Below are 27,338 nucleotides of genomic sequence, written 5' to 3' on the forward strand. Positions count from 1 at the left end.
TGTGAGAGCTAAGAGCACAGACCCAGGAGCTCAACTTCCCTAGGTTCGTATACTAGCCCTGTCACTAACTCTGTAGCCTTATTATGCAAGTTCTTTACCATCCAGGAGTTTTAGTTTCCTCATCTGTACATGGGAATAATAATGCCTTCTTTCTTTCCTTTCTTTTCTTTCCTTATTTATTTTGAGACAGAATCTAACTATGTCGCCCTCAGTAGAGTGCTATGGTGTCACAGCTCACAGCAACCTCAAACTCTTGGCCTTAAGTGATTCTCTTGGCTCAGCCTCCCACGTAGCTGTGACTACAGGTGCCCACCACAACGACTGGCTATTTTTTTTGTTGTTGTTCTTGTTGTCTTTGTTTAGCAGGTCCAGGCTGAGTTCAAACCCTCCAGCCCCAGTGTATGTGGCCAGCGCACTAACCACTGAGCTACGGGTGCAGAGCCAACGCCACCTAATTTATAGGACTGTTGTGAAAATTAAATGAGTTGTACGTATAGGAAGCACTATTCACAGGGTTGAGTGGATAGTAATGCTAAGGAGTGGCCGTGGTGGTGGCTGTTTTATAGCTTTAACTTTTCATTCGAGTTACACTGTCACTTTCCAAGGACGGGTTTGCCAGAGAAAACTTTATAGGGCAGAATCTTTTCTTTTCTCTCTATACGTGCAAATTTAGTAACTCACTGCCTGAAGGTTCCTGAGTTTCTTCTGTGCGTGTAGTAGATACCTGGCAGCCAGCTACTCATGATTCCATGTTCAGTTATGCTTTGTTCTCTTCTACATAAAGATTCTTTATTAAAGCGGTAGTCTAAATCTCTTAGCTAAACATAAATTAGGATCTCAGAAATATTTTCAAAAAGCTATAAGTATCCACTTGCTCTAGACTTGAGGTGACAGGTGTTTTTCTTACATGTCAACTGTGATCCATTGACAGTGGTTGCACTTGAGGACGGGTTCTCAGGCCACATCCTCCCTTAATGATCAATCAGTAATGTCTGCATTTAACTGCATGTATTTGAATAAATTGTTATCATTCCTCATAACCTTGCCTTTTTCATCTTAAAGATGAAAAGAAAGTCTTCGTCCTGGGCGGCGCCTATGGCTCAGTGAGTAAGGCGCCGGCCCCATATGCCGAGGGTGGCGGGTTCAAACCCAGCCCCGGCCAAACTGCAACCAAAAAAAAAAAATAGCCGGGCGTTGTGGCGGGCGCCTGTAGTCCCAGCTGCTCGGGAGGCTGAGGCAAGAGAATCGCGTAAGCCCAAGAGTTAGAGGTTGCTGTGAGCCGTGTGACGCCACGGCACTCTACCGAGGGCGGTACAGTGAGACTCTGTCTCTACAAAAAAAAAAAGAAAGTCTTCGTCCTGGTGCTGTGGCCATGTTGTTTACCATGCCGTGGTTTCTGCCTCTGGTTTGGTAGCTAAAGCTTTTCTCTGGCAGTTTTGGTTGCTCTAATGTTTTGAAGTGTCAAATCTTGGCAGGAAAGCTTGTTGCCCCAATTAATAACTCACTCTAATTACTCTAGCTAGTATAGCTAAGAAAGAAAAAAAAAAAAGAAAGAAGAGAGCAATTGAGTAGGTGGTTGATGGCCTGAGTGAGCTTCCTCTTGGTTGGAAGACACTGCTTTGAGGGGAAGGGATCTATTTGACTCCATTTTGGGTTTGGGGGTGAGATTTTTTTCCCCCACCCCTTTCCTTAAAAGTTAATGGAGAAGGAAGAGATAATATGTGCAAATCCTCCCTCCCCAAAAGAAACACTACATTTTAGCTTCTGAGCAAAGCAATACGTTGTTTGCTCTTTTCCTTCTTTCTACTCACATATCTGACATCTATCTAGACTAGCTGAGAGTTCTTTGATTCCTGAGGCTTTCTAAGTTGCCTTTCTGCTAAAGTATCTTTGATAGTTTCTTAAAAGCCAGCTCTTTCCCCCACTAAATATAGTAAACACAATTTGAACATGGGTGAACCATTTATAATTTAAAGTTTTCCTCATCCCCATGGAAGAGTTGAATAGGTTAACTTTGAGTCCCTGCAGATTTCGTTTAAAACTTGTTGCTGATTTTATGCTGGATTTTCCATTTGAGAATACATCATAATCAAAACAACCAAAAGCCACAGCGCTGTTTGAATCATGACACTATTTACTTCCTGATGTGTACAAAGATGGTTTGTAATTAAATTTAAAAACCTGATTCTCAAATTGAAAAAGCTAACAGCTTCCCCAAGAAATAGAACATTTTCTACAACTGTTCTAAATGGGATGATTCTTGGTTGAAATGAATTGAATTAAAAATGCCCTCTTTAAAGTTAGTATATATGATATTCTTTCTATATTCTTTGTTTTATCATTTTTTTCTTAATGTTTAGATTCGGGGGCTGGGTGGGGAGGAAATCCAAATGCTTCTAACCCTGTGACACAGGTGTCAGTTTGATTATTTAACACTCTTGAGTTCTAGGATGTGAAGAATGACTGTGACCATCCGATACTTCCCACTGTCAGCTTTTAGAACTTGTAATCTTAATGCTTTCTAAGAAATATACAGCTTCTAGTTGTGACCTGTTAAGCAGATGCAATTTGTTAAATGTCTGGCAATCTTGCCTGCCCTTCCTCATGAAGTTTAAGCTGGAGACATACTAGCATCCCCCAGATGTTGACTTGCACCTGCTGTGTGTCAAGCGTAGTGACAGATGAGGGCAGGAATTAAATGTGGTCTCTGTCCTCAAGAAGCTTGCATCTGTAGTCTCATGCTCCTGGTCTCTTCAGGTCATCGTCTCTGAGATCTTCAGACCATCAGGCCAAGCATGGAAGAAGGCCGCCCACAGTCAGGTGATGGAAATGGTGTGGCTGAACGAGTGGTTCCTAGATGGCACATGAATTCCAGGTGGACCCTCTAGCTGCAGAGATGAGTAAACGAACCAGCTTAGAGATCAGTCCTGATTTACATCAGCTCAGTCAGTATAGCTGAAGAGGACAAATGGAACGGAGATGCATTCCTCACGGCAAAGAATGGCAGTTCCTCTGGAATCCAAGTTGTCAAAGCTGGAAGGGGCATGTAGTCAGCCTCTCATTTTACACAGAGGGGAACTGAGACCCAGGAGAGGAAGACACTTGCTCAGGTCAAAAAGAGAGTTAGGGGAAGACCGCATGTGAGTCTGTGAAAGGGAACCGTTACTGGTATTTTGTCCTACAAGGCATTTGGACATCTAACAGCAAGGCAAAGGCCTGTCTACACAGTTCAGCTGTGCCATCTCTTTCAGAGTCCTCAGCACAATGGATGGCACAGAGTAGGCACTCAATCACTTTGTGAGTTAATTATGCATCGTGGAATCACAGCGGCCATTACAGTCTGACAGGCCTGGGTATGAGTCCCAGTTCTGTCACTTACTAGGCATGTGGCCTGGGGCAAGTTGTTTCACTTCTGAGACTGTTTCCTTATCTGTGAATGTGGTGATGAGTGTATATGTATATCAACACACCACATTCCTTTAAAACAATATTTTACAAGGGTTTAAATGCCCAGCATGGTTCCTGGCACATGTACTTTTGGGAGATTTGGCGGTAGGTGGGTTGAGAGGAGATACTTATTTCATTTCATGTTCAATTGTAGAAGCTATCATTAGGACTGAACTGAGGCATTGGTATCTAAGATGGTAACAATCTGGGTTTCATCTCTGAAAAATAAAAAGTGTCCTTGTGATTTTTCCAATTCTGTCATTGCTCCGTTCATGTCCCACCCCCACTGCTTTTTCCCCTTCTCTCCCTTTGCCCCAAAGAAAACTAATGGAGCCATACAGAAAGCTCTAAGATATAACTGACCTTGTGCACCTTTAATTGAGGTCAGAATTTGCTACAGAGCATCCAAAAACCCACCAGTGATTTACTTTACAATCTGTGTCCTGGCTAGACTGGTTGTCGGCTATATAATTTGTCTACTTTTGTCTGGAATCTTAGACTATTCAGCTGCTTCAGGGTAAAATCTTTTGGGGTGTCTTTAAATGGGATTGATAATTGGCTTCTGATGAATATTCATTGTGACTAATGACTTTGGGCAAATTTTATGCATACTATCTTTCTGTTCTCTCACTGAGTGAGATTTCGATAGGATCATTTTCTTCAACTTGCACTTGAATTACATATTCACAGTACCCCTTTGTTGACTACTTACTACACTGCACATTATATACTTCCATTATTTTTAAATTGTGTCTTCTGTAAGGAATGAGCCTAGTCCTTTACATTCTTTCTTTTTAAAAACCTGGTTCAGAGTTATTTTTAAAATAAGCGGCTGGTTATATGTGACAGGGCATGATACATCATTTCTGGTTAAGTATAGGTAGATAGTAAGGCTTTTCTTATAATCAACTTACCATTATGGTTAAGTAACGATGCACAAAGTTTGTGCCATTTAGTATTTTGAAAAAGAGTTAAACAATTCCCTGTTTTGTTTGTTCTTTTAAACAAATGGGTGAATACATTTTACCCCAATTGCAGAGATTTGGCCCTTAGGAAACTCCTCCCCCCCATGCTTAATTTTTTTTTTTTAATGCGGGATAAGTAATTTAAAAAACTTAGCATTTGGTTGGTCATTTTTTTTTTTTTTTAAGGTAAGGAGACATGAAAAGAATATTGTCTGAAGATAAGATCTTTTCTACTTTGTTGGCTGAAATAGGATTTTGACCCAAACTAATTTAAGCTAAAGAGTGAGATAATCAAGGTTTCTATCTCAACCAGGACCTTTCTATTGAATAACTCGTGATGATGTTGCCTTACATTTGTGTGGCACCTTATAAGATTCTGAAGTGCTGGGCGGCGCCTGTGGCTCAGTCGGTAAGGCACCGGCCCCATATACCGAGGGTGGCGGGTTCAAACCCGGCCCCAGCTGAACTGCAACCAAAAAATAGCCGGGCGTTGTGGTGGGTGCCTGTAGTCCCAGCTGCTCGGGAGCCTGAGGCAGGAGAATCACTTAAGCCCAAGAGTTGGAGGTTGCTGTGAGCTGTGTGATGCCATGGCACTCTATCGAGGGCCATAAAGTGAGACTCTGTCTCTACAAAAAAAGAAAAAAAAAGATTTTGAAGTGCTTTTATTTATTTGATGTGTTTTTGATTTAGAGTAGGCAAATTATTGAAGGAACGAATGACTTGTTTTCCAAAAGTGGCATATTTGTGTGTGTAAGCATGCCATTATTTTGGAATATGAGTTACATACTCAGTCTGTGAAACTTGTGAAAATGTTACAGTGATGTTAAAAAGCCACTAAACTATCTTTGTATTGTGAATATACTCTAAGTAAGTATTGTTTTTTTATTCAGGACACATCACAGTGCCTAGCACGTGTATGTATGTATTTATTTATTTATGCTGTGCCACTGAGAACATGGAAATGAACAGAGACAGGGTCTTTTTGTACTTTACAGTCAGGGACAAACATGCCGACTGTTACAGACCAGTTAATAATGGGGCCTATGCCCAGGGGAGCCGAGTAAGGCTTCCGAGAGGAAGCTAGTGTTTGTACAGAGACCTGATATGGGACTTTGCTAAAGGCACAAATCCAGGCCAATTTAGGGGACAGGTGGAAAGAGAAGGGAGGACAGGAGTACATAATTCTTCCTAAATCTGCAAAGGATTTATTCCGTGGATAAACTTGGAGAAGGCAGTAAAGAATGTGGCTGGAGGTGCTGCTCTAAAGGTGACCAGAGCTGGTGGAGACATCCTGTGCCACATGCGCCCATGAAGACTTCTGAGCAGGGAGTGATGTGAACTGCTTAGAAGTCTTCAGGGGCGCATGTGACACAGGATGTCTCTACCAGCTCTGGTCACCTTTAGAGCAGCATCTCCAGCCATACTCTGGCAGCTACTTAAAGGGGGAGCAGAAGAGCTGAGGCTGGGCCCAATGGAGCCCTCCAGCCTGACTTCAGGGAGGCATCAGGGAAAGTTGGTTCATCCCCTGCTCACTCAGTACCAGCAAGGAGTTTTCATCTCTAAGAAACCCTGCAGGGATTTTGGCCATGTGTATACATGACAGCGTGTTTTACACAGGAACCTAACCAAGCTAGATTGGGAAGGGAGAGACTGAACCCTGGAGCCTCCGTGGAGTCCCTGGGAACAGCCCTTGCGCGCTTGCTGGAGCATTTCCTGTTCAGGGTCTGTCCCTGATTTCAGGAACAGGGTCTGGAGGGAAAAGGGAGGGGAAAGGGGAGGGCAGTGGCCCTGGCTTTAATACACAGCTCTCACAACTGTGAAACATCAGCAGAGTATCCAATTTAAAGCTGTTCATGTTACACTAACCTCTGGGATTCTTTTAACTGGGCCTTGGCACATCACTCTTTCGCCACGTAAATGTCCTTCTGTCAGCAAAGGCCAGTTAACAGCTTCCAAAAGAAGGAAGGTCCTCATGGGAACAGGCTTCCCTGAAACCAAAGAAACATTAAAGAAAAAAGGCAGAAAGAAACATGTGTTGTTGGCTTTTGTCACTTCATAGCTGTGTCTCCAAAGGTTGATCCCCCCTCCCTTTACTTCACTACACTGAATTCTGTAGCAATTGTATCTCTTTATCTTTGTTTCCTAAATGTTTAATTGTATCAAATACTTATTGTATGATACCTCTAGCTCTTAAGAAAAAAAAAGGGTATACAAAATAGGGACGTGTCAGAAAAAAATAGAGAGAGGAAGGATTAGTCAGTAAACAGCGGCAGACCAATTGATTAACTATGTGGAAAAAATAAATTCTCACCTCAGTTCTTAAACCTAAATTAATTCCAGATGGATTAAAGAGTTGCCTACTGGAGAAAATTTTGGCTGACTTGGGGTAAAAGCAGTAGAAACTATCACGAAGGAGATTTGTATACATAATTTCACCCAGAGATTCAAAGAAAATTAAGGATAAATTATTTTTAAAAACATTACAAAGGGTGGGTATCTTAGCATCACCAATGACTACTTATAAATCGATAAAAGATTTCTAATACTCGGTTTTTAAAAAATTTACCTATTTACCTAAGAAATAGTCAACAAATACATGACAAAATGTTCACCTTCATCATCAGAGCAATTAAAACTGAAGTAAGAAAGATACAATTTTAAAACTATTAATGCCTGTAACTGTGGTTCTAGAGAGGGGCAGAGTTATGATCCATTGCTAGGGAGCTGTGAAGGGGCTCCATCCTTCATTTATTTATTAAGATATTCATGATATTTATTTATGAAGTACCTTAAAAATGTAACCTTTGGGGGCGGCACCTGTGGCTCAGTCGGTAAGGCGCCGGCCCCATATACCGAGGGTGGCGGGTTCAAACCCAGCCCCGGCCAAACTGCAACCAAAAAATAGCCGGGCGTTGTGGCGGGCGCCTGTAGTCCCAGCTACTCGGGAGGCTGAAGCAGGAGAATCACCTAAGCCCAGGAGTTGGAGGTTGCTGTGAGCTGTGTAAGGCCACGGCACTCTACCGAGGGCCATAAAGTGAGACTCTGTCTCTACAAAAAAAAAAAAAAAAAATGTAACCTTTGTCTCTGAACCCTACTTCTAAGAACCATATATTAAATTTATTGACCTCCTGTGATCATACAACTTAATGATAGAACAATTTTTAAAAATAGTCTGGGGAATTCATTAAAAGGTATATTTGAAGATGTGAGACAGTGGCTTCAAAATGTTAACTTTTAAGAAAGCAAAAGAAGACTGTATTTACAGTACTCCTAGTTTTATTAGAAAAGGAAAATATAAGTGCTATGTGTGCAATACCCTAAAATGTTAATCGTCAGATGGTGGTGACTTATTTTCTCTTAGTCTTTGTTTCCTAGATTTTCTGCTGTATGTATGCATTACCTTTATAATCAGGAAAAAAATAGGTTTTGTTTTTGTTTCAAAGAGCAAACTCTTACTTAAGGATGATTGAATTAACTTAAAATTATTTCTTCAGATATTTCTGTTCATTTTAAATATGCCGATGACTATAACATTCATTGCTGACGTCGCTAACTGTTCCTCCCTTTGATTCTTTGCGCTCTGAGTCTCTGGTTTGCTTCTGTTGCAGCTGACGGCCTGCATCCACGGGGCTGCCGCGATGCTCTACCCCATGTACTGGCAGCACGTGTACATCCCAGTGCTGCCCCCGCACCTGCTGGACTACTGCTGGTAAGGCTGTGCTGAGCTCAGCCTCTGCTTTTCCTTTCCCGGGAAGTGACTGGGCATGTTAGGTCTATAAGTTGTAATAATAATGCTGTTGGTGACTCTAAATTAAAAATACTAACTTCAAAATAGCAGCAGTTTTAGACCACCCAATTGCATGGCCCTTTTTTTCCCAGTTTTCATCTATGTCATGACATTCTGAAACATTCAAGACAACAGGTGATGCTTTTCCCATTTCTCAGTTTGGGGGAAACCAAAGCACCAGGAGGTTGTGTACTTCCCTTCCCCCTCCCCCCCCAGAGACAAATCGGAAACTGGGGACAGGAACAGTTGAGATCTCCAAGTTCTTCAAGTTTCAACCATACCCTGGCATGTTCCTTAAGACTTGCTGGCAGCTGTGGTTTGAAGGTACGAGCCAGACAAACAAAACCCTCTGAAGTTTTTTGATGATTTTACTGTTCAGTGAAACGTGTCTTGATGGAGGAAGAAGGGAAGGCTCTGGAGTCAGCTCTACCACCTTGGGCAAGTCAGTTGGCTTTAAGACTTTGTTTCCTCATCTGCAAAACAAAGTTGTTAAATACGTAATTCTATAAAGATGAATTGAGATAACAGAAGGGTCTCAAGTAGGAAAGGTGGGCGATGCTCAGTCAGTGTTTCTGTGGAAGCATCACCGTCCTCCATGGACGTCTTCAGTGGATTACTGGAGAAGATTGTGGGACTGGCTTAGAGCCATTTTCCTTATGAATAATTTCTTTTTCTAGTTTAACATGATTAAAGACATTGTCTCCAAACAGCTCAAGTGAGCAGAAGTCCATAAAGGAGCATAGGGTGTGTATAGGAAAAGGCACTAACTGCCTGTCAGAAATTGGGAGCTTCGGGAGAAAAAGACCCAGCTGAGGGGTCAGTGCCCTGTTTCTTACAAACAGATGATTCAGGACATTTACCACTAGTTTAGAGCGATTGAGTCCAGGTCAGTCCATTTTTGCTTCCATCGCCAACCTGTTTTGCAATCATCTCACTGAAAAGGTTCACCTGGGTGGGGTAGCCAACTTGTCCTAGGAGCTTAAAGTCATTCCAAGGCACTCCTAATTCGAATTTGTCGAGGTCCTCCTCTTGGGAAGCCATGGATATAACAAGATGTAGTTCAAGGCTATCAAGTAGAAGTCAGTGGCCCTCTCTTGTGCACAGAGCACTAAATGAATTGGACGAGTTCTTTCATGCCTCTCTCCTATGAGATAAAGGGGTAGCGTGTTTCCGCCATGGGGAGTATATAATCCTGGCTCCTCTTGATTCATCAGGTAGCTGGGCCCCATGTTTTGTTCACTGTGTCTCTTTATACCTTGGATGAATATTTTGGAAATTGTTTTTAGTTAATGGTGACTTCCAGATTTATTTTTCATCCCTTCTGGAACAGATAGGTAATTTTTGTAGATAAGAAAGAATAAAGTTGCAAATGTCTTATAAAAATTAACTTTATCATATTAAATATTAGTATTTCTTCTTTCTCTCAGGGAGTATTTTCTTTTCATTCCTTTTTTTTTTTTTTTGAGCTCGAGTCTTACTCTGTTGCCTTAGGTAGAGTGCCATGGCGTCATAGCTCACAGCAACCTCAAACTCTTGGGCTCAAGTGATCCTCATGCCTCAGCCTCCCAGGTAGTTGAGACTATAGGCACTTGCCACAATGCCCAGCTAACTTTTCTATTTTAGTAGAGATGGGGTCTGGCTTTTGCTCAGGCTAGTCTTAAACTCCTGAGCTCAAGCAGTCCACCTGCCTCGGCCTCCCAGAGTGCTGGGATTACAGGTGTAACCATGCCTGTCCTCTCAAGGAGTATTTTCAACCCAGGGCCCATACCAGACCCCCTCCCCTGTAGAAGGTTTTCCATTGTCCCCCCTTTCCTTTGGGACTCTTGGGAAAGCTGAAGTCCTTCCCAGTGAAGCTGTTCCTCTGCTCCCAGGCAAAGATTGTTGGATTCCCGTCCCCACTGCCATGGCCTGGTGCACACTCCACTCTGCCGTTTGCCTTCCAGCCCAGCACTTAGGAACCTTCGTCACCTCCCTGTGACTGTGATCTGCTTGTCTCCAGGGTCTCCATCGCTTCCTATTTAGACGTCCACATCGCCTTTCCATCTTACTCCCTGCCACCCCCTTAATCCCACTGAGGTCACATTTGCTGTATTTTGTCATCTACAGAGAGGTTACCTCCCTCCCTCAGAGAGACCAGGCGGTAACGCAGACACGGATGGGGCTGAGTTCCTGTCTCAGCTTCATTATTGCCTGGCTGTGTAGCTTAGAGCAAGTAACTTTGCCTCTCTGGATCTCTTTCCTTATGTGTAGAGGACTAAAATTGCTAGAGCTTATTCTTTAAATTATTTCCAGGATGAAATAAAATGATGCTATTCGGAAGCACTATGCAGACTGTGCCGTCAGACCGTCCCCTCTGAGTCGCACTGCCTTCTCTTTGGCCGCCTCCCCCTTCTTCTGAGCAGCCTGTGTGTGTGCTCGTCGCGTCTGCCCCCTCCCCTCCTCCTCGCTCTCTCTCACCTCTGCCTCTTAACTAACCCGCCCTTACTTTCCTGCTTGCTCCAGACCTGTGTGTGTTTCGTCAGTACAGCAAATGTTTACGAGCGCTTGGCCTGTCTCATACACTGTGCTAAGTGCAGGGAAGACAGAGAGTCCATCTCCATCCAAAGGGACTTAGAGAATTGGGTGTAGAAGACGGGCACACTAACGGATCATTTGCACGCAGGCTGTAAGATCCACGAGCAAGGGGCTATTCCAAAGTTTTCCCAGGCCTTGCCAGTGACCCTGAGCACCCTGCTGTCTTAACCTGCTCCTCGTCTGGCAGAGTCTGCTGGTGAAAGTCTGAAGCCCACTGCAGAGAGGTTCCCCTAAGAAGCAGTGCTGTCTGACCTTGGCTTGCCTGCCTCTTCTACAGCCGTCCTTAAGCCCTCACTCTTGTGCACCAGGCTCAGGGCTGGGGATGCATTTTGTCTCTGGCAAAAAGAGAGACTGTGTAAGTCTGTGTTCCCACAAGGGCTTCCCTCCTTGCCCTATGGCTCGCTACCTGCTGCCAGCCTGGTTCTCTTCCTTTCCTACCAGCCCAAAGGAAGGAAGGAAGAGCGGGCTGTGCACAGCCATTGGTTTCACCTGGGCGCAGGTTCTATCTCCTGAGGATTCGGTGGGATCTCACTGACCTCAGTCCTCCCTGCTACCATTACCTTCCCCTTTCTACCACCTCCCTCCTCTCCCAGCAAATGTGCTCAGGTACCCCATTCATTCCTCAAATTTTGCTGTTCTTTTTGAGCTTCTGAGCCAACTATCTTCGGGGTTTTCACTGCCATGTATCTCAAAGGAAAGGACCGTGGAGACCGTGTTTGCTATGCAGCAGTTTGTCGTTGTTGGGATGAAAGGTTGGGGCTGGGCAGTGGCACTGACCGATGCTCAGAGAGGAGGGAGATGAGAGGAGGGGAAATAACAAAACGCACACCAGAGGAAGATGGAAGGGAGAGAGAGCAAAGAGAGAGATAGAAAAGATAGGAAAAGGGAGAAAGGGGAGATATTCCCCCCAAGGCAGACTCATAGACTGCCCCACAGACCTACAATACCTATACAGGCACAGACCCACACCCAGACACCTGTCCCCCCTTCACAGACCTGGGTTCCTTCCTACAGACATGTGCCTCAGCGTCCCCCATGTGGAAAGAGATGCATGACCCCCATGAACACCACACCCCAGATAGGTGCTCTAATGGGGAGCCTCAGAGATCCCCCCAGAAGAGACTCGCCTGTGGGTCCTCCTGCCACGCCTCAGACAGGAACGCAGGGGGGCTTCCGTGCTCAGAGGTCAGCAGAACTGGGGGAATCAGGATAGCTCCTCCGCCAAATAGCACAACTTGAGCTTTCTATTGTTTGGACAGTTTCACTTGCTGAATTGTTAGCTAGTTTAAAAACAGCAGCTATAGTCCCAGAACTGTAGAGAGCAAAATGACAGTGATGTCACTGATAATAACAGCTGCCATTGTTGAGCATCTCCGGTCACTGGACTGTCTCCTTTCTATCTGTGATCTCATTGAACTCTTCCAACAACCCTGCAAGGCAGATATTATTAGCTCCATTTCACAGATTGATAAACCAAGGCCCCCAGAGCTTCAGTAATTTGCTCCAGTACAGACATTATATATGTATGATTCCAGTTTTGTATAAACAAACAAGAATGATATGTATATGTATACATAGCTCAGAAATTCGATTTATATGTCTACATATAGAGAGGCAGAAATCTGGAAAGAAACACACCAAAATGTTTAACAGTAACTTGTGATGGGAAGGAAGGAGAGGATTTCTGTATGCTTTTTATTTTATTTTCCATATTTCAAATATGTTTACAATGAAGAAGTATGGTTTTTATAATTGAAAAGCTTTATTTTGAAAACTGAATGTTTATTCTAGCCAATTGTTCTCTCTGGCTGCCATGTCTCCCTCCTTGTTTTCTCAGAGGATTTATTAGATGTTTGGCTTTCCTGTGAAAACTGCTCCAAAATCTTTTCAACGTCATCTCTTACTCTAGCCCTTTCAAGAACTGTGCCACCAGCCTGACTGAGGGCAATGATGTTGGCAGGGCTAACTTAGACGGGGAGATTTGGCGAGGAAGGCTGCGAAGCCCTTGTCATCCCAAATTTCCACTCCACAAATTTGAAGCTAAGATTTGTATTTCCCAGTGCCTCAGTGGGTTTTGTGAGGAGGCTCCATCTCGGAACATTCTGTGTTTATGTCTTTCTCATGGTCTCTTGTTTTCATGAAAGAACTTTTTGACATACGACCAGAGGATGATTATAGGCCAGTGGGGATTGGTATCTAACTGCAAGATGTAAGAATGACAAAAGTAAAGACCCCAAGAGAAAGACACAGATCCTCGAGTCAGGGCTTGATTTGCTCACCTCCAGCCTGCCACCACCACCTTGATCAGAGACTACAAATGTCATGAAATTTGAGTCAATGCTAATAACTTTATTCTGTTGTACTTGGTGACTTTCACCTCCCTTGAGTTTAATCCTTGGTGGTAAGAGCCAGCAGGGATAACTAGCATTTTAAGTAAAGGGGTAGGAGCCCGAAACATGTAAGTTTGAAGGTTTGCTCCTCTGCAGATGATTTAAATGTTAAATACGTCCCCTGTGCAAGGGATACACGAAATGGAATCTGAAAACTATTATCTCCTGTAGAGATGAACTCTCAATTTACTCACTGCACAGGAAGGGCGGATTCTAGTCATTTTCACTGCCAGCAGGTGCCCTTTCTGTGCATAATAGACTTCACAAGTGTAATTAACACATGAGGACCACTGCTGCCAGTTTTTCTTCAGGTACATGCTGCTAGGAGTTTTCAGGACAACAGTGTAGGCCACAAGTGCTTTTTATATTATGCCTGGAGATGAGGTGTTCACCGACTTCTGGACAAAGACATGTTAAATGAGGCTGAGCCCAGATTCTGCTGTTGGTGTCATAGGTCATGGTCCTTTGGCCCAGGAGCCCCAAAAGCTATATTGCAGCTTTTGGTAGACCAGAGGCCAGTAGAGCAAAGGCTCTAGTTTGTGTGTAGTTAATAAATGGAAAGTAGAATACTGAAAACCCTGCAATTATGTAGAAGACTCTAATTGTACATTCACAAATGCAACAACCAATTATCTGAGTTAACTTTAATTAGAGCTATAATCACAGGTTTTAATTATCTGAAAAAAATCAGTTTAGTAGAAATGGGCTGCCCTAAATATTTCCCAAATTAATTTTTCAGGTCTGTTCCCATTTTTGGAGAAGGGTGGTGACATGGAAAGCGCCTAGGTTTTAGATTCAGACAGTCTTATTAACTATGTAACTATTAAAAATCTGTTTACCTCTCTGATGTGCAATGTATTTTTCTGTAAAATGGGTATAATTTGCCTACTTTAAAGAGTAGCTATAGGCATTCGAGGTGGTAGTCATCAGGTGGCACTTACGGGCTACTCGGTAAATGGCAATTGCTCTTATCACCATTTTTATTATAAACGTGGGATCTGGATTTTAGTTTATTGAAGGTTTAACTCATATCAAACATTCTTCTGCCTTGTGAGCTCAGGGGAAAACTTTATAATTTATCTTCTCTTTTTATCCCTCAGATTGTTTTTATTTTGATTTTTTTTTATTTAACTTGAGTTATTGTATGGTTGTTTTCATTTGCAGCTGTGGCATAAGAATGAAAAGAAAAGAAACAAAAGCAGATGGCAGAGAAAACGAAAGGAGTAAGACATTTCCAGCCCTTATGAATATTTAAAAACATGTGCTGCTGGTTCCTTTCTACTTTAGATCTGTGCCATTCCCTTGACTTTGAAAGTGAAACCGAGAATGTTCCCTACCTTAGCTTATGGCAGCCCTGACCTTGGCCAGTGTTGGGAAAGCCTTTGCATTTCTGGGACGAAGGATTAGCTTGCTGGTGAGAATCAGCTTTCCCTTTGATAGCAACAATAACCATCTATCAAGTACCATGTATGTTACAAGCACTTTACAACTGTTATTGCATATCTTCAACACCAAACTGTAAGGTAAAAATGTTAGCTCCGTTTTGTGTATTAGGTAATCAAAGCTCAGAGATGTTTAGTGACTCACCTAATGTCACATGGCTAAGAAACGGTGGAGCCTGTATTTGAAATCCAAGGCTGTCTGATAGTAAAGCTTTCTTTGCTTATTTTCTCCGAAAGTGTTAGGGAATAAATTGTACCCATCACCAAGATTTTGTGAAGAGATTCTTCATGTAGGTTTCTTGATGACTTGCTAATTGTAGACATATGTTGTCATTCATTAATTATTCATTCAACAAATATTTATAGAGCACTTATTACGTCCCAGGCAGTATGCTAATTAAATTTTACTAATAAAAGGTCCCAGTAGAAGCCATGTGGTATTTCCCATGTAAATATAGTTTTCTCCCTTTCTCCTTCAGAAGTAGTCCTAAATAAGGACCATAAATCAGTTCCCAAATTGAATTGTATATTTGGTTTATTCTAGGCACTTGTTGAAATACCTTTGTGATTAAATATTTTCAAAGCAGATCCAGACAAGTTTATATTTTTTTGCCAGTGGACAGCCATGTCAAGAGCCAAGTTGGTAGCTAACTCCTGGGTGCTTTCTGAGGGCATTGTTGAACCGAAAAATTAAATAGGGTATGTATTATGCCATTAAGGTTCAGATTTTGCATTTGACGTTGTAAAATGCCTTGCATTTCCTGGCATTTCCAAATGACTCTGCGAGCCGTGCTTCCTCTGAGAGTGGGGGTGCCCAGATCCTCTGTGAGAGGTGCTAGTTTCAGGCCCTTTATAGGTGCTGTTCGTAGGGGTAGTCGGATCAACGCCGACATGCTGCATCATATGTTCCATCTTATTTTTCCAGCAAAAAGTCTGAAATATAACTGACCACAGGTGTACGGTCAGTGTGGGTGATGGGGCATCAATCTGGACACAGCTCGGAAGTGACATCCAGTTAATCAGAGCTGGATTCATTCTAATCACTGTCTTCATTGATGCCATGAAGTTTTTCATAGGGAATAAATCAATGTTAAATTTAATGGGATCATTGATATACTTGGTGGCAGACACAGAAATCAAGTAAAAAATGTGGTGTGAGAGGCCGGGCTTGATGGCTTGTGCCTATAATCCTAGCACTCTGGAAGACCAAGGCCGGTGGATTGCCCGAACTCACAGGTTCGAGACCAGCCTGAGCCAGAGCAAGACCTCGTCTCTAAGAATAGCCAGGCATTGTGGTGGGCACCTGTAGTCCCAGCTACTTGGGAGGCTTGAGCCCAGGAATCTGAGGTTGCTATGAGCTAGGATGCCACGGCACTCTACCATCGGCCACAGAGTGCGATACTATCTCTAAAAAATAAAAGTATACAGTTTAATGGTTTATAGTATATTCAATTGCCCTATCAAATTTATCACATATCTAAATATATCTTACATATCACCATTATCTAATACCGATCCATTATATTTTAATACATTCTTTATTATTGTTAACAAAATAATAAATCTTTACTAAAATTTTTTTAGTCTTTTGGAAGTTGCATGTAGCAAAAAGCAAACATTGTCCAAAAATGAGTAGTGTGCTTAGATGGCTGCATCCAGTCTTTAGCCTGGTTCCTCCACAATTCCTCCTCCTGAGTCTGCCCCAAAAGGCACAGGTGCCAGGACTGCAGTGAGTCACCCAGCCTTAGCAGTGTCACTCCCATGATGTTGCTGAGACTTGCAGGATTAGAAAAGACATAGCATAGTGTCTCTTAAACATAGGAGTGACCATTTCCAGATTGGGGAAATGGTAGTTGTCTGCTCACCCACCACCCACCCACCTGCCCTCTGGGGAGCTCTCCTACCCACAGCTAACCAGCCTGGTAGGCTTCTACCTCCTGGCCACTATAGCTACCCCTGCAACTCTGGACCCATCCTGCCAGCCCCACCTTCCCAGCTCCTCTCCTACGGCCTGATGCCACAATGGCAGCAGCCTGCTTAGCCTGCCTCCTCTCTACTGTTTCTACAGGCATCCCTGGGACACAGCTGGTTCTGGCCTCCCTTTGTCCTACCAAGCCTTGGCCTAGTTTTCTACTTCTCATGACACATTCTTTGTGAAATTCCTCACTCCTCCCTGACCTGGACTCTGGCCTGAACCCAACACTTCGAAAACTTGGGTGCTTCTGAGGCATAGTGTAGTGGTCTCTGCAGCAAAGACACTCTAGATGTGTTCCTGGGAACTGTTTATTACCAATAAAACAGGAGCCACAACCCGCGTAAGGTCAAGGTCACAGGAAGCTGCAGCAGTGGACTGAGGTACCTTGAGACAGGGCTTTGGGGTAAGTGTCTCTGCTCTGCCCTGTTCTTGGCACCAGGGAAAACATGAGAAGCACCAGCACAGTGCTGGGCTCTGAGTAATCAGCAAATGTGGGTTTGGCTTCCCCTTAACCATGTGAAAGAAGCCACTAGATTAAAAGGTAATTGCTTGCTGTGCATTTCGGTGTATAGTCCTGCAAAATAAAATCTCTCTTCCTACTATTACCCTTGGCATGAATTTTTTATACCATGTTCTTTTACTTTCTCTTCACTAATCTCTCCATAACCCCCTTTCTCTTTGTCATTTCTCATTTGTTTTGTATCTCACTCACTCATTCCTGCATCTCTACAAGAGCCTCCTGGGCTGCTGGTGGCTCACAGACTGGGACGCCTTTGACAGCTGGCTTTAGCTGTTCTGGTTCTCGCTGAATTCTCTGTGGCCACAGGGACCCGGTCTCCTGACCTTTCCTCTGTGATTAACTTCTGCTGCAGTGGGCTTCGTCCTGGAGCCCTTCCTAATGTTTTCCAAGTCTGTCTCCTTCCGGTAGACTAAGGAGGTGCAAAAGGGCTGGCTACTGCAGGCTTTGATGTTGCCCTTTCCCGGTTTCCATCTGGGCGTTATCTTTGTAATTCATGTCTTCATTTCTGTTGGGTCCAGCAACTAGGAGCTCCAGGAGGCATCTCTGCTGCCCCCACCCCTGTGGGTCACCCCAGGAGTCCATGGAGCCACACTCAGAAGGGCATTGTCCTCTTCCCTCTCACTGATCAGCAGCGTGACACACATGTGTCTTGCATTAGCAAACCATCCCCACAGCCGCCAGCTCACACTCCAATGAGCTCACCTCTCTGTTCCCAGGCCCGGTGTTTGGGCTGCCAAAACTGTAAATGGAAACTAGGTGGTCTCTGCCTTCTCTTCTACTCTAGAATTATTCTGATCTCCTCATAGATTCTCAGCCTCTCTTGTTGCTTATAAATCAGAGACGGGCGAATTGGAAACCAGGAAAGAGGTGAAATACCTTTCCCTTAAGAAAAACTTGCTTAACTCATGGCATTCACACCAGTTCTACTTTTCAAGCCATACTTTCTGCTTCACACCAGCTGTGACCCTTGTTGAGTCACTTAAACTCTTGGAATCACAAATTCCTCGTGAATTACGGTGATTAGCTTTTCAAGATTGCTGTGAAGATGAAATGAGGTCATCTTAAACCCTCCTATTGTGTTCCCCACAGCACCCTGTGAGTCTCCTTGCAACAGATTTCTGTGAATAATAATTTGCTTATTTAATCTGCTGTTAACTGTAAGCTCCAAACAGGCAGGGACCAGATCTCTTTTTCTTCCTCTCCTCCCAGCCAGGAGTGCCTGGCCTGTATTAATATTAATAGTGATGTTTGTTGACCAACTGAGCAGCATGTAGTGAACACATCGAAAGAAAAGTTTTTTCCCTTTCCCCTCCAGAAGAACCTTTAAAAAACCCAAGCTGCTGAGTGGCTAGTTTATCTTCTCTTGTGGGCACCACAAGTCACATCTTGTTTCCCTCTTTGGGTTTGTAGCTGGAGTGCTCAGAGCCAAGTTTATGGCCATCCCAGCAGGTGGCACAGGATGGCATTGAAGTGGTAACCTCACCCCAGCTTCTTTTTTTTTTTTTCCTTTGCCCTTCTTTCTTTCCTGCTTTTGTTACTGAATTGAAAATGTTCATACAAATTGCTTTAAATCCTGCTTGGAACAGCAACAACAAAAAAGTATCAATCAGTTCCAGCTCATAAGTCAAATATAGTTTTAGTCTGGCTATGAATGTACTGACAGTACTTTTTTTTTAGCTATAATTATCAAATAACTACTTTTTGTTAAGAGAAGTCACTGGTAAGAGTGGTATAAGAGGGCGGCGCCTGTGGCTCAGTCGGTAAGGCGCCGGCCCCATATACCGAGGGTGGCGGGTTCAAACCCGGCCCCGGCTGAAGTGCAACCAAAAAATAGCCGGGCATTGTGGTGGGCGCCTGTAGTCCCAGCTACTCGGGAGGCTGAGGCAAGAGAATCGCTTAAGCCCAGGAGTTGGAGGTTGCTGTGAGCCGTGTGACGCCACAGCACTCTACCGAGGGCCATAAAGTGAGACTCTGTCTCTACAAAAAAAAAAAAAGAGTGGTATAAGAGACTCAGAAGTAGGATTTGGGCTGAGATCACTATTATCGTGGTGACCATTGAAAGTTTCTGAGAGTACCTTTTTAAATCTGTAAAATGGATGGTATAAATCGGATTATTTGAGGATTAACTAACTAGAGCCTTTGCCCTTGGTATTTGGTATGCACTTAGTACATAGCCCAGCTGTCTTTTTTCTTGCTCTGTAAACGGCACCCCTGTAGACTCTGGGAGATAGGAAACAGAGCCCTGTTCATCTGTAACTGACAATCTAGAACACCTATTCAAATGCACCTGTGCTTTATGTCAGATGGATCACCCAGACAAAAGCCTCTGAAAAGGGAAGCATTAGCAACCACCAGGTGATCTGAGAGATTGGTAACTTGGGCTCAGCCCAGGCTGGCGGGTTTGAACCTGGCCCAGGCCTGCTAAACAGCAATAACAGCTACAGCAAAAAAAATAGCCGGGCGCTGTGATGGACGCCTGTAGTCCCAGCTACTTGGGAGGCTGAGTCAAGAGAATGGCTTAAGCCCAATTGCTGTAAGCTGTGACACCTCGGCACTCTACCTAGGGTGACATAGTGAGACTCTGTCTCGAAAAAAAGAAAAGTGGGACTAAGGCCTGCAGGGATACCAAGTTACTAAGACCTCAGAGGCATTTTAGAACTAGAAACTTCCTATGGTGAAGCAGGGACTCAGAGCTCAGACAGAATGTGGAGAGTCACAGGACTTGGCACAGCCACAAGCTGCCCTCAGGGAGTGGGTTACAGGAAACCTCCAGCTGTCCTTCCCCTTCTCCTCCATGGGCTCTGGGAATGCTAGACTCCCAGGAAGTAATAAGTTTGTTCCATCTCAGCATAATGGGCCTAGATTCTAGTCCTGCTTCTGCCCCTTACTAGCTGTGTGATGTCAGGTGAGTTATTTAACTACCCCAACCAGTATTTTCTCTGTCTCTGAAATTGGGTAGTACTAATAGTCCCTGCTTGGTACCATTGTCATGAAGATCCAGTGAGAAAATTCCTGTCAAGCCTTAGCCTAGAGCTGGCTTGCAGCAAATTGCAGTCAGCAGTGGCTGCCCCCACTGGCTTCCCGTCCGCACTGACCGTTACATGAGCCTGAGTGTAGAGCATCTATCTAGTCGTATAAGACAGACCAAAGCTGTGATCATTTGTGTTCTCCAGCAAGACGTGTTATATGGTCTTTGTTCTTATTCTTTTTCCCATACTTCTGTCCTTTAACCTCTAACAAAGCCAGGCCTCATTATTTCAAGCAGAATTTAGAACTGTAAGACAAGCTATATTTACACTTTTGTTTCTTTTCAAAAAAAAGAAAGAAAAAGCTCAAATGAATAAGACCTCTTTCAGAGTTTTCCTTTTCTTTCAAAATAGTGAACTGGGGAAAGACTTGTGGGATCTCCTTTGCTGGATCAGGGTATTTGGTTAAGAAGGTGGCAGGCCTCTGAGAGGTAAGGTGGGTACTGTGATGTGTAAATTGTAATGCTAATAACTATGCATTTATATGAAGAAAAAGAAAAACAATGGTCTTTCCAAATCCCTAGGCTGCCCTAAGCTATGTTCCTTCCTGATGTCAAAGAGGTACTGCTCACCTGGGGGTGGAGGGCCCTCCTGCCGCTCCCTTCTCTCTCCTCCCCTCCCCCTTTGCTGGATTTTAATGTATTTGAGCAGCCAGTATTCCTTCGTTTCACCTGACTCATTCCAATTAGTAGCTGTTAACCTCGGGGGAACATAATTAAGAGGGGGGAAAGGAATTAAACAAATTGTGAAGGTGCAGTAATAATGAACAGGGACCCCGGGACCATTAATAAGTCTGCAGTGTGGATACTCCTGCCTGCTGGTTGTCAGGAGGGGGCTGATGCTGCAGCACTTCCCTGGGAGAGAAGAGCTCTGCGTGGCACGCCTGCAGGAAGAAGACTGGGCCCCCAGAGCTCAGTTCCTTTTGGCTAAAATCCTGTGTACTGTACGACATCGTGGCAAGACCATACATGGGCTCTGGGTCCCCTAGCCCTGAGTGTGAAGTGTGGCTTCACCACCAAATAGCTGTGTGACCTTGGTGAATTACAATAACTTTCTGAGACTGTTTCCTAACCTGAAAATTCATATAGATCCCATCACTACCTTGCAGTTACCTTGCAGATATGTATGTAAGCCATGAAAGTGACTGGATAATAGTAGCTGAATAAAAGTTCCTTTCCCCCGGCGGCACCTGTGGCTCAGTGAGTAGGGCGCCGGCCCCATATACCGAGGGTGGCGGGTTCAAACCCAGCCCCGGCCAAACTGCAACAAAAAAATAGCCAGGCGTTGTGGCGGGCGCCTGTAGTCCCAGCTGCTCGGGAGGCTGAGGCAGGAGAATCGCGTAAGCCCAAGAGTTAGAGGTTGCTGTGAGCCATGTGATGCCACGGCACTCTACCGAGGGCGGTACAGTGAGACTCTGTCTCTACCAAAAAAAAAAAAAGTTCCTTTCCCCTCAGGAGGAATCAAACTAAAGATATTTTTCAGGCAAAAGTCATTATATTATCACTGCCTTGACAGTAGCAACAGAACCCCTTTTCTTTGCACGAGAGAAGGAAGTAAAAGTAACTTATTTTACTCTTCCGGGATGTAACTGATAAAGTCAGATAGTGCAGTAATTCCCAGGGAACAAAGGCCTAGTTGGGATGTGGCCTGTTCTGTAAATCCAAGATGTACACCGGCATCCTACAGGTGCTGTCAGCCATACGGCAGTAGTGACAGTTATCGTGGCCTGCCTGTACGTGAATTTGGTCATAGCTGTTAATATTAGCACTGCTTTAATTTAATTATGTGTGTTGTTGGTTCTGTACAGGTTGGGTTTAACTGTCGTTTAAAACTTCTTCAAAATAGCACTGTGGTTCAGCCTTGAATGTAAGGTCCCTATGAATGCTGAGAGGTAACCAAGCAGGAAGGCAGGTATACATTTGCCTGAGTGAAGCAGTTGTTTGTATTCAAATTTTCTAGAAGAGCAGCAAAACAAGTTCTTTCTCAGACCTGAAAGAGAAGATCACGGTTAGTAGAAGTTTTGTTTTGTTCTGTTTTCTGAGATATGCTTGGAAAAACATGGACATTGATGATTCTAAATCAGAAAATTCTTCAAATGTGTTGAACTCTGAATGGGAAGAACTTCTTTAGGAAGAGCTTACCCAATTAATTTTGCTTTATTTTTCTTTTAATCTGTGCCAGAGAGTGGTAAGAGATTTTTTGCATTTGTCATTCTAAGTGATCAGAAAGCACCGAAGCATTGTTTCCTTGGTAGTCTTTCCTTTCTTAGGGGTATATTAAAGAGGAAAGGTGCCCTTCAGAAGAAAGGGAGGCACAAGTCTACTGAACTCACTGGTAAATACGGGAGGCAGGAGTGTACTTGGGAGTCAGAAACCCCACGATGACACAGTGATGTATGTCAGGTGCCTCCCGTTCATCACGGAGTCTTGGCCCTTCTCGCCAATGGTCTGCAGGTGTCCTACATGGAGGTATTCTCCAGAACCAGGACTGGGATAAGAAGCCATTCTAGAGTGATAGGCTGGGCCCGTGATGCCAGCCATGCCGGGGCCCAAGGAGAACGTATTTGGATTTGACAGTCACTTACTGAATACCTGCCCTGTGCTGTTCCTCTGTCCCCCACAGATTGTCCTAATAATACTTTGCTAAGAAATCATATCACAGCAATCCTGAAAGATGTCCACTGTGGCAAATGCCGCCCTTTTTTAAAGTACTTTGTTAACATACAACAGAAGATACAAAAAAGCAGTCCTGCCCTTTGATTTGGTAGTTTCATGTCTGGGGATTTGTGCATATGAAGTTGTTCATTTTTACTATAATGTTATTTATAATAGTGAAAAGATGGAAGCAACTTAATGTCTAACTTTAAGGATATCATTCAATAAACTGTAGTATACTTATGCTTGGAATATTATGCAGTCTTTAAAATAATAATCATGAAGAGTGTAGGGCAGTATGGGAAATGTTAACATAGCCAATGAGAAAACAATAAAATGTGTGTACTTTATAATTCAAAGATATGAAATTGTTCATGTAGGCCAATTGTAGAAAGAAATAATACAAAGATTATAGTCGTTACTAAGGTAATGCAAGCATAGATCAGTGGGTTTTTTTCTCTCAAATGTGTTTTTATAATTAAAAGACAATAGGTTTCCAAGAAAATGAGTTAGTAGCTACAATAATTATTCAAGTATATTGAGAATGGAAATGTCCAGAACATACCTAGAATGACCCAGCTCCGTAATCGCCGCATGGAAATGTTAAGGAGACTCTGGATTTCTTTTTCTTTCCTCTCTCTGCATTTGGAATTTGTAATTATGTATTTGCAGAGCAAAAATGTAGTAGATGCAGGGAAGTATTTGAGGCTTTGTAAGCAAATGATCACAATGTAAAAGGTATTTGTTCAAATTTGCATTCATACAAAAAACATGGAGCTGCTGTGATTTCAGAATAAATGTGTTTAAAATATTTTCTAAACACAGAGCTATTGCAGTCCTAACAATACTTGGCTAAGAAATTATACCTTTATGATAGGCCGTAATTACTCTTTAGAATGTTATTGGGCTTTAAAAATGCCCACCTAAGGATTCCTGAAGAGTGAATCCCATCTTATCCTTTCTTGCATCTGCAGTTACTTCTATGAGATTCCTTTTTCCTCTGTTTCAGCGTATCACTGATTTTTATCTCAGGGCAAAAGGGCGTGGCATTAAAACCTACGTACATAAGAGCCTGTGGTTATATTATAAAGAGGGTTTTTGCCATAGGTATTTATTATCACCTTTGTCTTTATAGTTGTGGGAATGTCTTTTTCTATATGTTAACTCACTTGTTGGATTTTCAGTTCTGAAATTCTAATTAAAACTCACAGTCACTGGCCAATTGCATGATTAAATGTAGGAGCTGGAAAAATGGGTAAGGTTTAGTTAAATATCATGGATTTGAGCTTTTCTCCCTTCCCTGTGTTGGGCTGTACTTCTGGACGCATGAATAGTGGCCATTTTTCTGTAATTCTGCACTCTCCCTGCTTCCTCTCATTGCATTAGGCGAGGTCCCACTAGATGAGACGTTTGCAGTCTTAAGACTTCCTGCCGGGGTTCAGACTTTGTATTTTTGACATTGAAGCTGTCGTGTTCCTGAAGCTACTTAATTAGAAACACATTCATTTCAGTGTACACTGGAAAAAGCTTGGACAGCAGAGCCAGACACACAGGGAAGTTTGAGCATTTGTGTAGCTGGCAGCTAAACTAATGGTTTACAGTTTAAGGGAAAAAAATATCAGAGGGCATTTCCTTGCCCCTAGAAGCAAAGAGAAGCCGAATATGCACAGTAGATACCTTTATGAAAAAAAAAAGAGAGAGAGAAGAAGAAGAAAGAAAAGGACAACTCCACTTTCACTGCAGTTGTGTACAGTTCATTCTTTAGTCTTTAGCTATTATTCCATACAAAAGTCTTCTAGAAGAATAGTACCCAAGCAGTGCTGCTAATATTCAAGCCTGTTTTAAAGTTTCCCAAGATATACTACTGCTGAGATCTATATTAAGGAAAAAACATTGTATATTCTGGGGGAAGGATTTTTGCTTGAAGAATTTCATTTGTTGGATAGTAATGAGAGAATTGTGTCCTTTCTTATTTTTAAATGTTTGAGCAGTTTTACGATGTACATCTGATGTTTGAAACCCTTTCTTGCCTATCCATTGTTTTCAGGATAAAAATGAAACTCCTTAGTATTCAGTTGGAAGCAAACCTTTCCTGCCTCATTACTTAACTACTCCCTATTGCCCCAACCCTGTCCCCAAAGAGCCATCCTTGTCTACACACTTCCACTACACCAGCTGCCCTAGGAAGAAGTACCTGGCCCCCCAGTCCTAGCCAGGTCTCTTTCCTCTAGGGTCATGAATACCCTGTGTACATTTCATAATACCCTGTGTACATTTCAGACAGGTGGAAACATTGCCAGTCACCCCCTTCCTCTCTGCTCTGTGGCCTCCCTAACCTCTCCTCAAGAAAAGCACTGCGTGGGAGGTGAGCGTGAGGATTTTAGGGTCCACATTACAAAGCGTGGCAGGAAGGCAGAAATGGGTCCTTAGGCGTCAAATCCCAGGTTTACCACTGACTTTGTTGAGTGACAATAGATAAATGATTTACCCTCTCTAAGTCTCTTTCCTCCTCTGTAAAATGGGGGTAGTACCCACCCTGCAAGGGGGTGTGGATTAGAAACGATGACTGTTAAGTTCCTCATGGAACAGCTAGCACATTTATCATTGGTAGGTAGCTTGAATAAGAATGTTTTCACAGAGAGAGAGAGGGAGAGACTTCTGAACCCAAAGGAAAGGACCTGTTTATTCAAAACACCCAGATTTTAAAACCTCTGGAGTTTTCATTCCCTTGCTCTCACTAACTTAGAGAACTCGTTGCCCTGTGAATAAAGCAGTTGGCAGAGGCTTTATGAATCGTCAAGTTGTTGCATGGCGTGTGTGGAACTGGGGTGGAGATGCCTGCTGGCGCCTGTCCAAGTGCTTTCCCAATCAGAATGGACAGTTAAGTCATATCTTTTGATCGCAGAAAGAAACACCAAATAAAAAAATCATTCTTTTTTAAAACACATCTTGCCCTCCATTTGATCCTAACTGCTTTTTCTCTTGTAATCACAGCAATAATGGCTCCCGTTTGTATCAAGAACTATGCTAATTGCTTGGCATATATTTCCCTCATTCTAGTAACCCCATGCCAGTCTGATTCCCGCACCCCATTTTCAAGATAAGGCGACAGAGGTGCTACTTAGGGTCTGACACCAGGGGTGATTTTTGATCAAGGTTGATTTCCTTCCTCTCCTCCAGCACCCCTCCCCCCAATGCTGTTTCCAATGCTACCCACATTTTGAAATTCTTTTGAAGTTTCTAAGCTTGGGAACAAAATGTCATATTAGGGTTTTTGTTGTGAAAGGAAATGTAACTGTGCATACGTTTATTAAAACAGTTTTTCTCCAAATAGTGAACCGTCTGTAATATTCTGTCAGAAGCAACAGACATTAAAGCAGCCGTGTGTCTCTGTTTCTCTTCACAGCGCTCCCATGCCCTACCTCATAGGAATCCATTTAAGTTTAATGGAGGTAAGTTGGCTTCTTTCCTCCCCAGATTGCTCTACTCGGGGTTTTGTTTTGCTATGTGACGGTGGAAAGACAGTCTCAGGATTCCCCGTGCTGCACGTGGGAGTGTGCTGAGGCATCGCCGTGTGCACAGTCGCCGGGTACCGGGCTCTTCCCACTTTGCATGGAGATTGTCAGTTTTCATGGGGTAAGGGAGTGAGAGTCAAGGAGGCAGGAGGAAGGGGTTCTTCAGGGAGTTAAATGAGGCGAGGGAAATGATCCACTTTTCAAAATGATGTTTATTCTAAATCACTGTAACAATCTTGCATTTTTCATCATAGGAGATGTGTTCTAAAAAGTGTATAGAAGTATGAAGAAGGAAATTAAAATTATCCACGATACCATTATTCCCGATGAAACCATTGTTAGCATTTTACCATTCTCCTAGTCTTCATTCGGTGACTGTATCTATTGTGTAAATGCATAACTGATATGTTTCATATAATTTTATATCTAACATTATAGCATGTTTTTATCTACTCTCGGTGATAATTTTTAATTTGCTACCTCTCTCATTCCCACTATTTGGATATACCACAACTTAACCATTTTCCTATTGTTGGACACTTGGGTTGTTTATCATTTTTTGCTTATAAATAGCATTTCAGTGAACATCTTTATGCATAAGGCTCTATCTGCATTTTGCCTCATTTCCTTAGCAGAGAGCCCCTGAAGTAGAAATGCTTGGTCAAAGCTATGCATCTGATGCCAGATTGCTTTCTGTGTGGCTGTACCAATTAGATAGCAGTTCTTTAAAGGACTTTTCTGTGCTTTGTAAGTGCCATTACTTTGTAGACATGAACCCTGAGCCTTTTCCTTCTCGGGAGAGAGCTTAAATTTGTACTAGAGCAAAATGAGGCCTGGGAGGGAGGGGCTTGCCTGTTTTGCACAAGAGATAAGCTCTCAGAGGGAAAATGTACAGCCATGTCCGTCTGTGATGGTGCTTTGCATGTCTTAAAGGAAGTGCTACTTCTCCTCTTCTGTTCCCTTCATTTCACGTCGACGAGGACCACCTGCTTCTTCACTAACTGTTGCACACTGTGCTATTGTGCTTACGAAAATGAAAGAAG

General features: G+C 43.2%; 1 protein-coding gene across 9 annotated transcripts in view; it reads left to right on the forward strand.

The window, feature by feature from the left end:
• Positions 1-27,338, forward strand: part of DENND1A (DENN domain containing 1A) — a 536,096-nt gene that overhangs the window by 297,710 nt on the left and 211,048 nt on the right. For all 9 annotated transcript variants that reach the window (XM_053562936.1, XM_053562903.1, XM_053562912.1 and 6 more), the window contains 2 exons: positions 8,021-8,121; positions 26,187-26,232. In XM_053562936.1, coding sequence (XP_053418911.1) covers positions 8,021-8,121; positions 26,187-26,232 — 147 coding nt within the window. The remainder of the gene's footprint in view (positions 1-8,020; positions 8,122-26,186; positions 26,233-27,338) is intronic.

Source organism: Nycticebus coucang, chromosome 2, assembly GCF_027406575.1.
Source record: "Nycticebus coucang isolate mNycCou1 chromosome 2, mNycCou1.pri, whole genome shotgun sequence".
Lineage (NCBI taxonomy): Eukaryota > Metazoa > Chordata > Mammalia > Primates > Lorisidae > Nycticebus > Nycticebus coucang.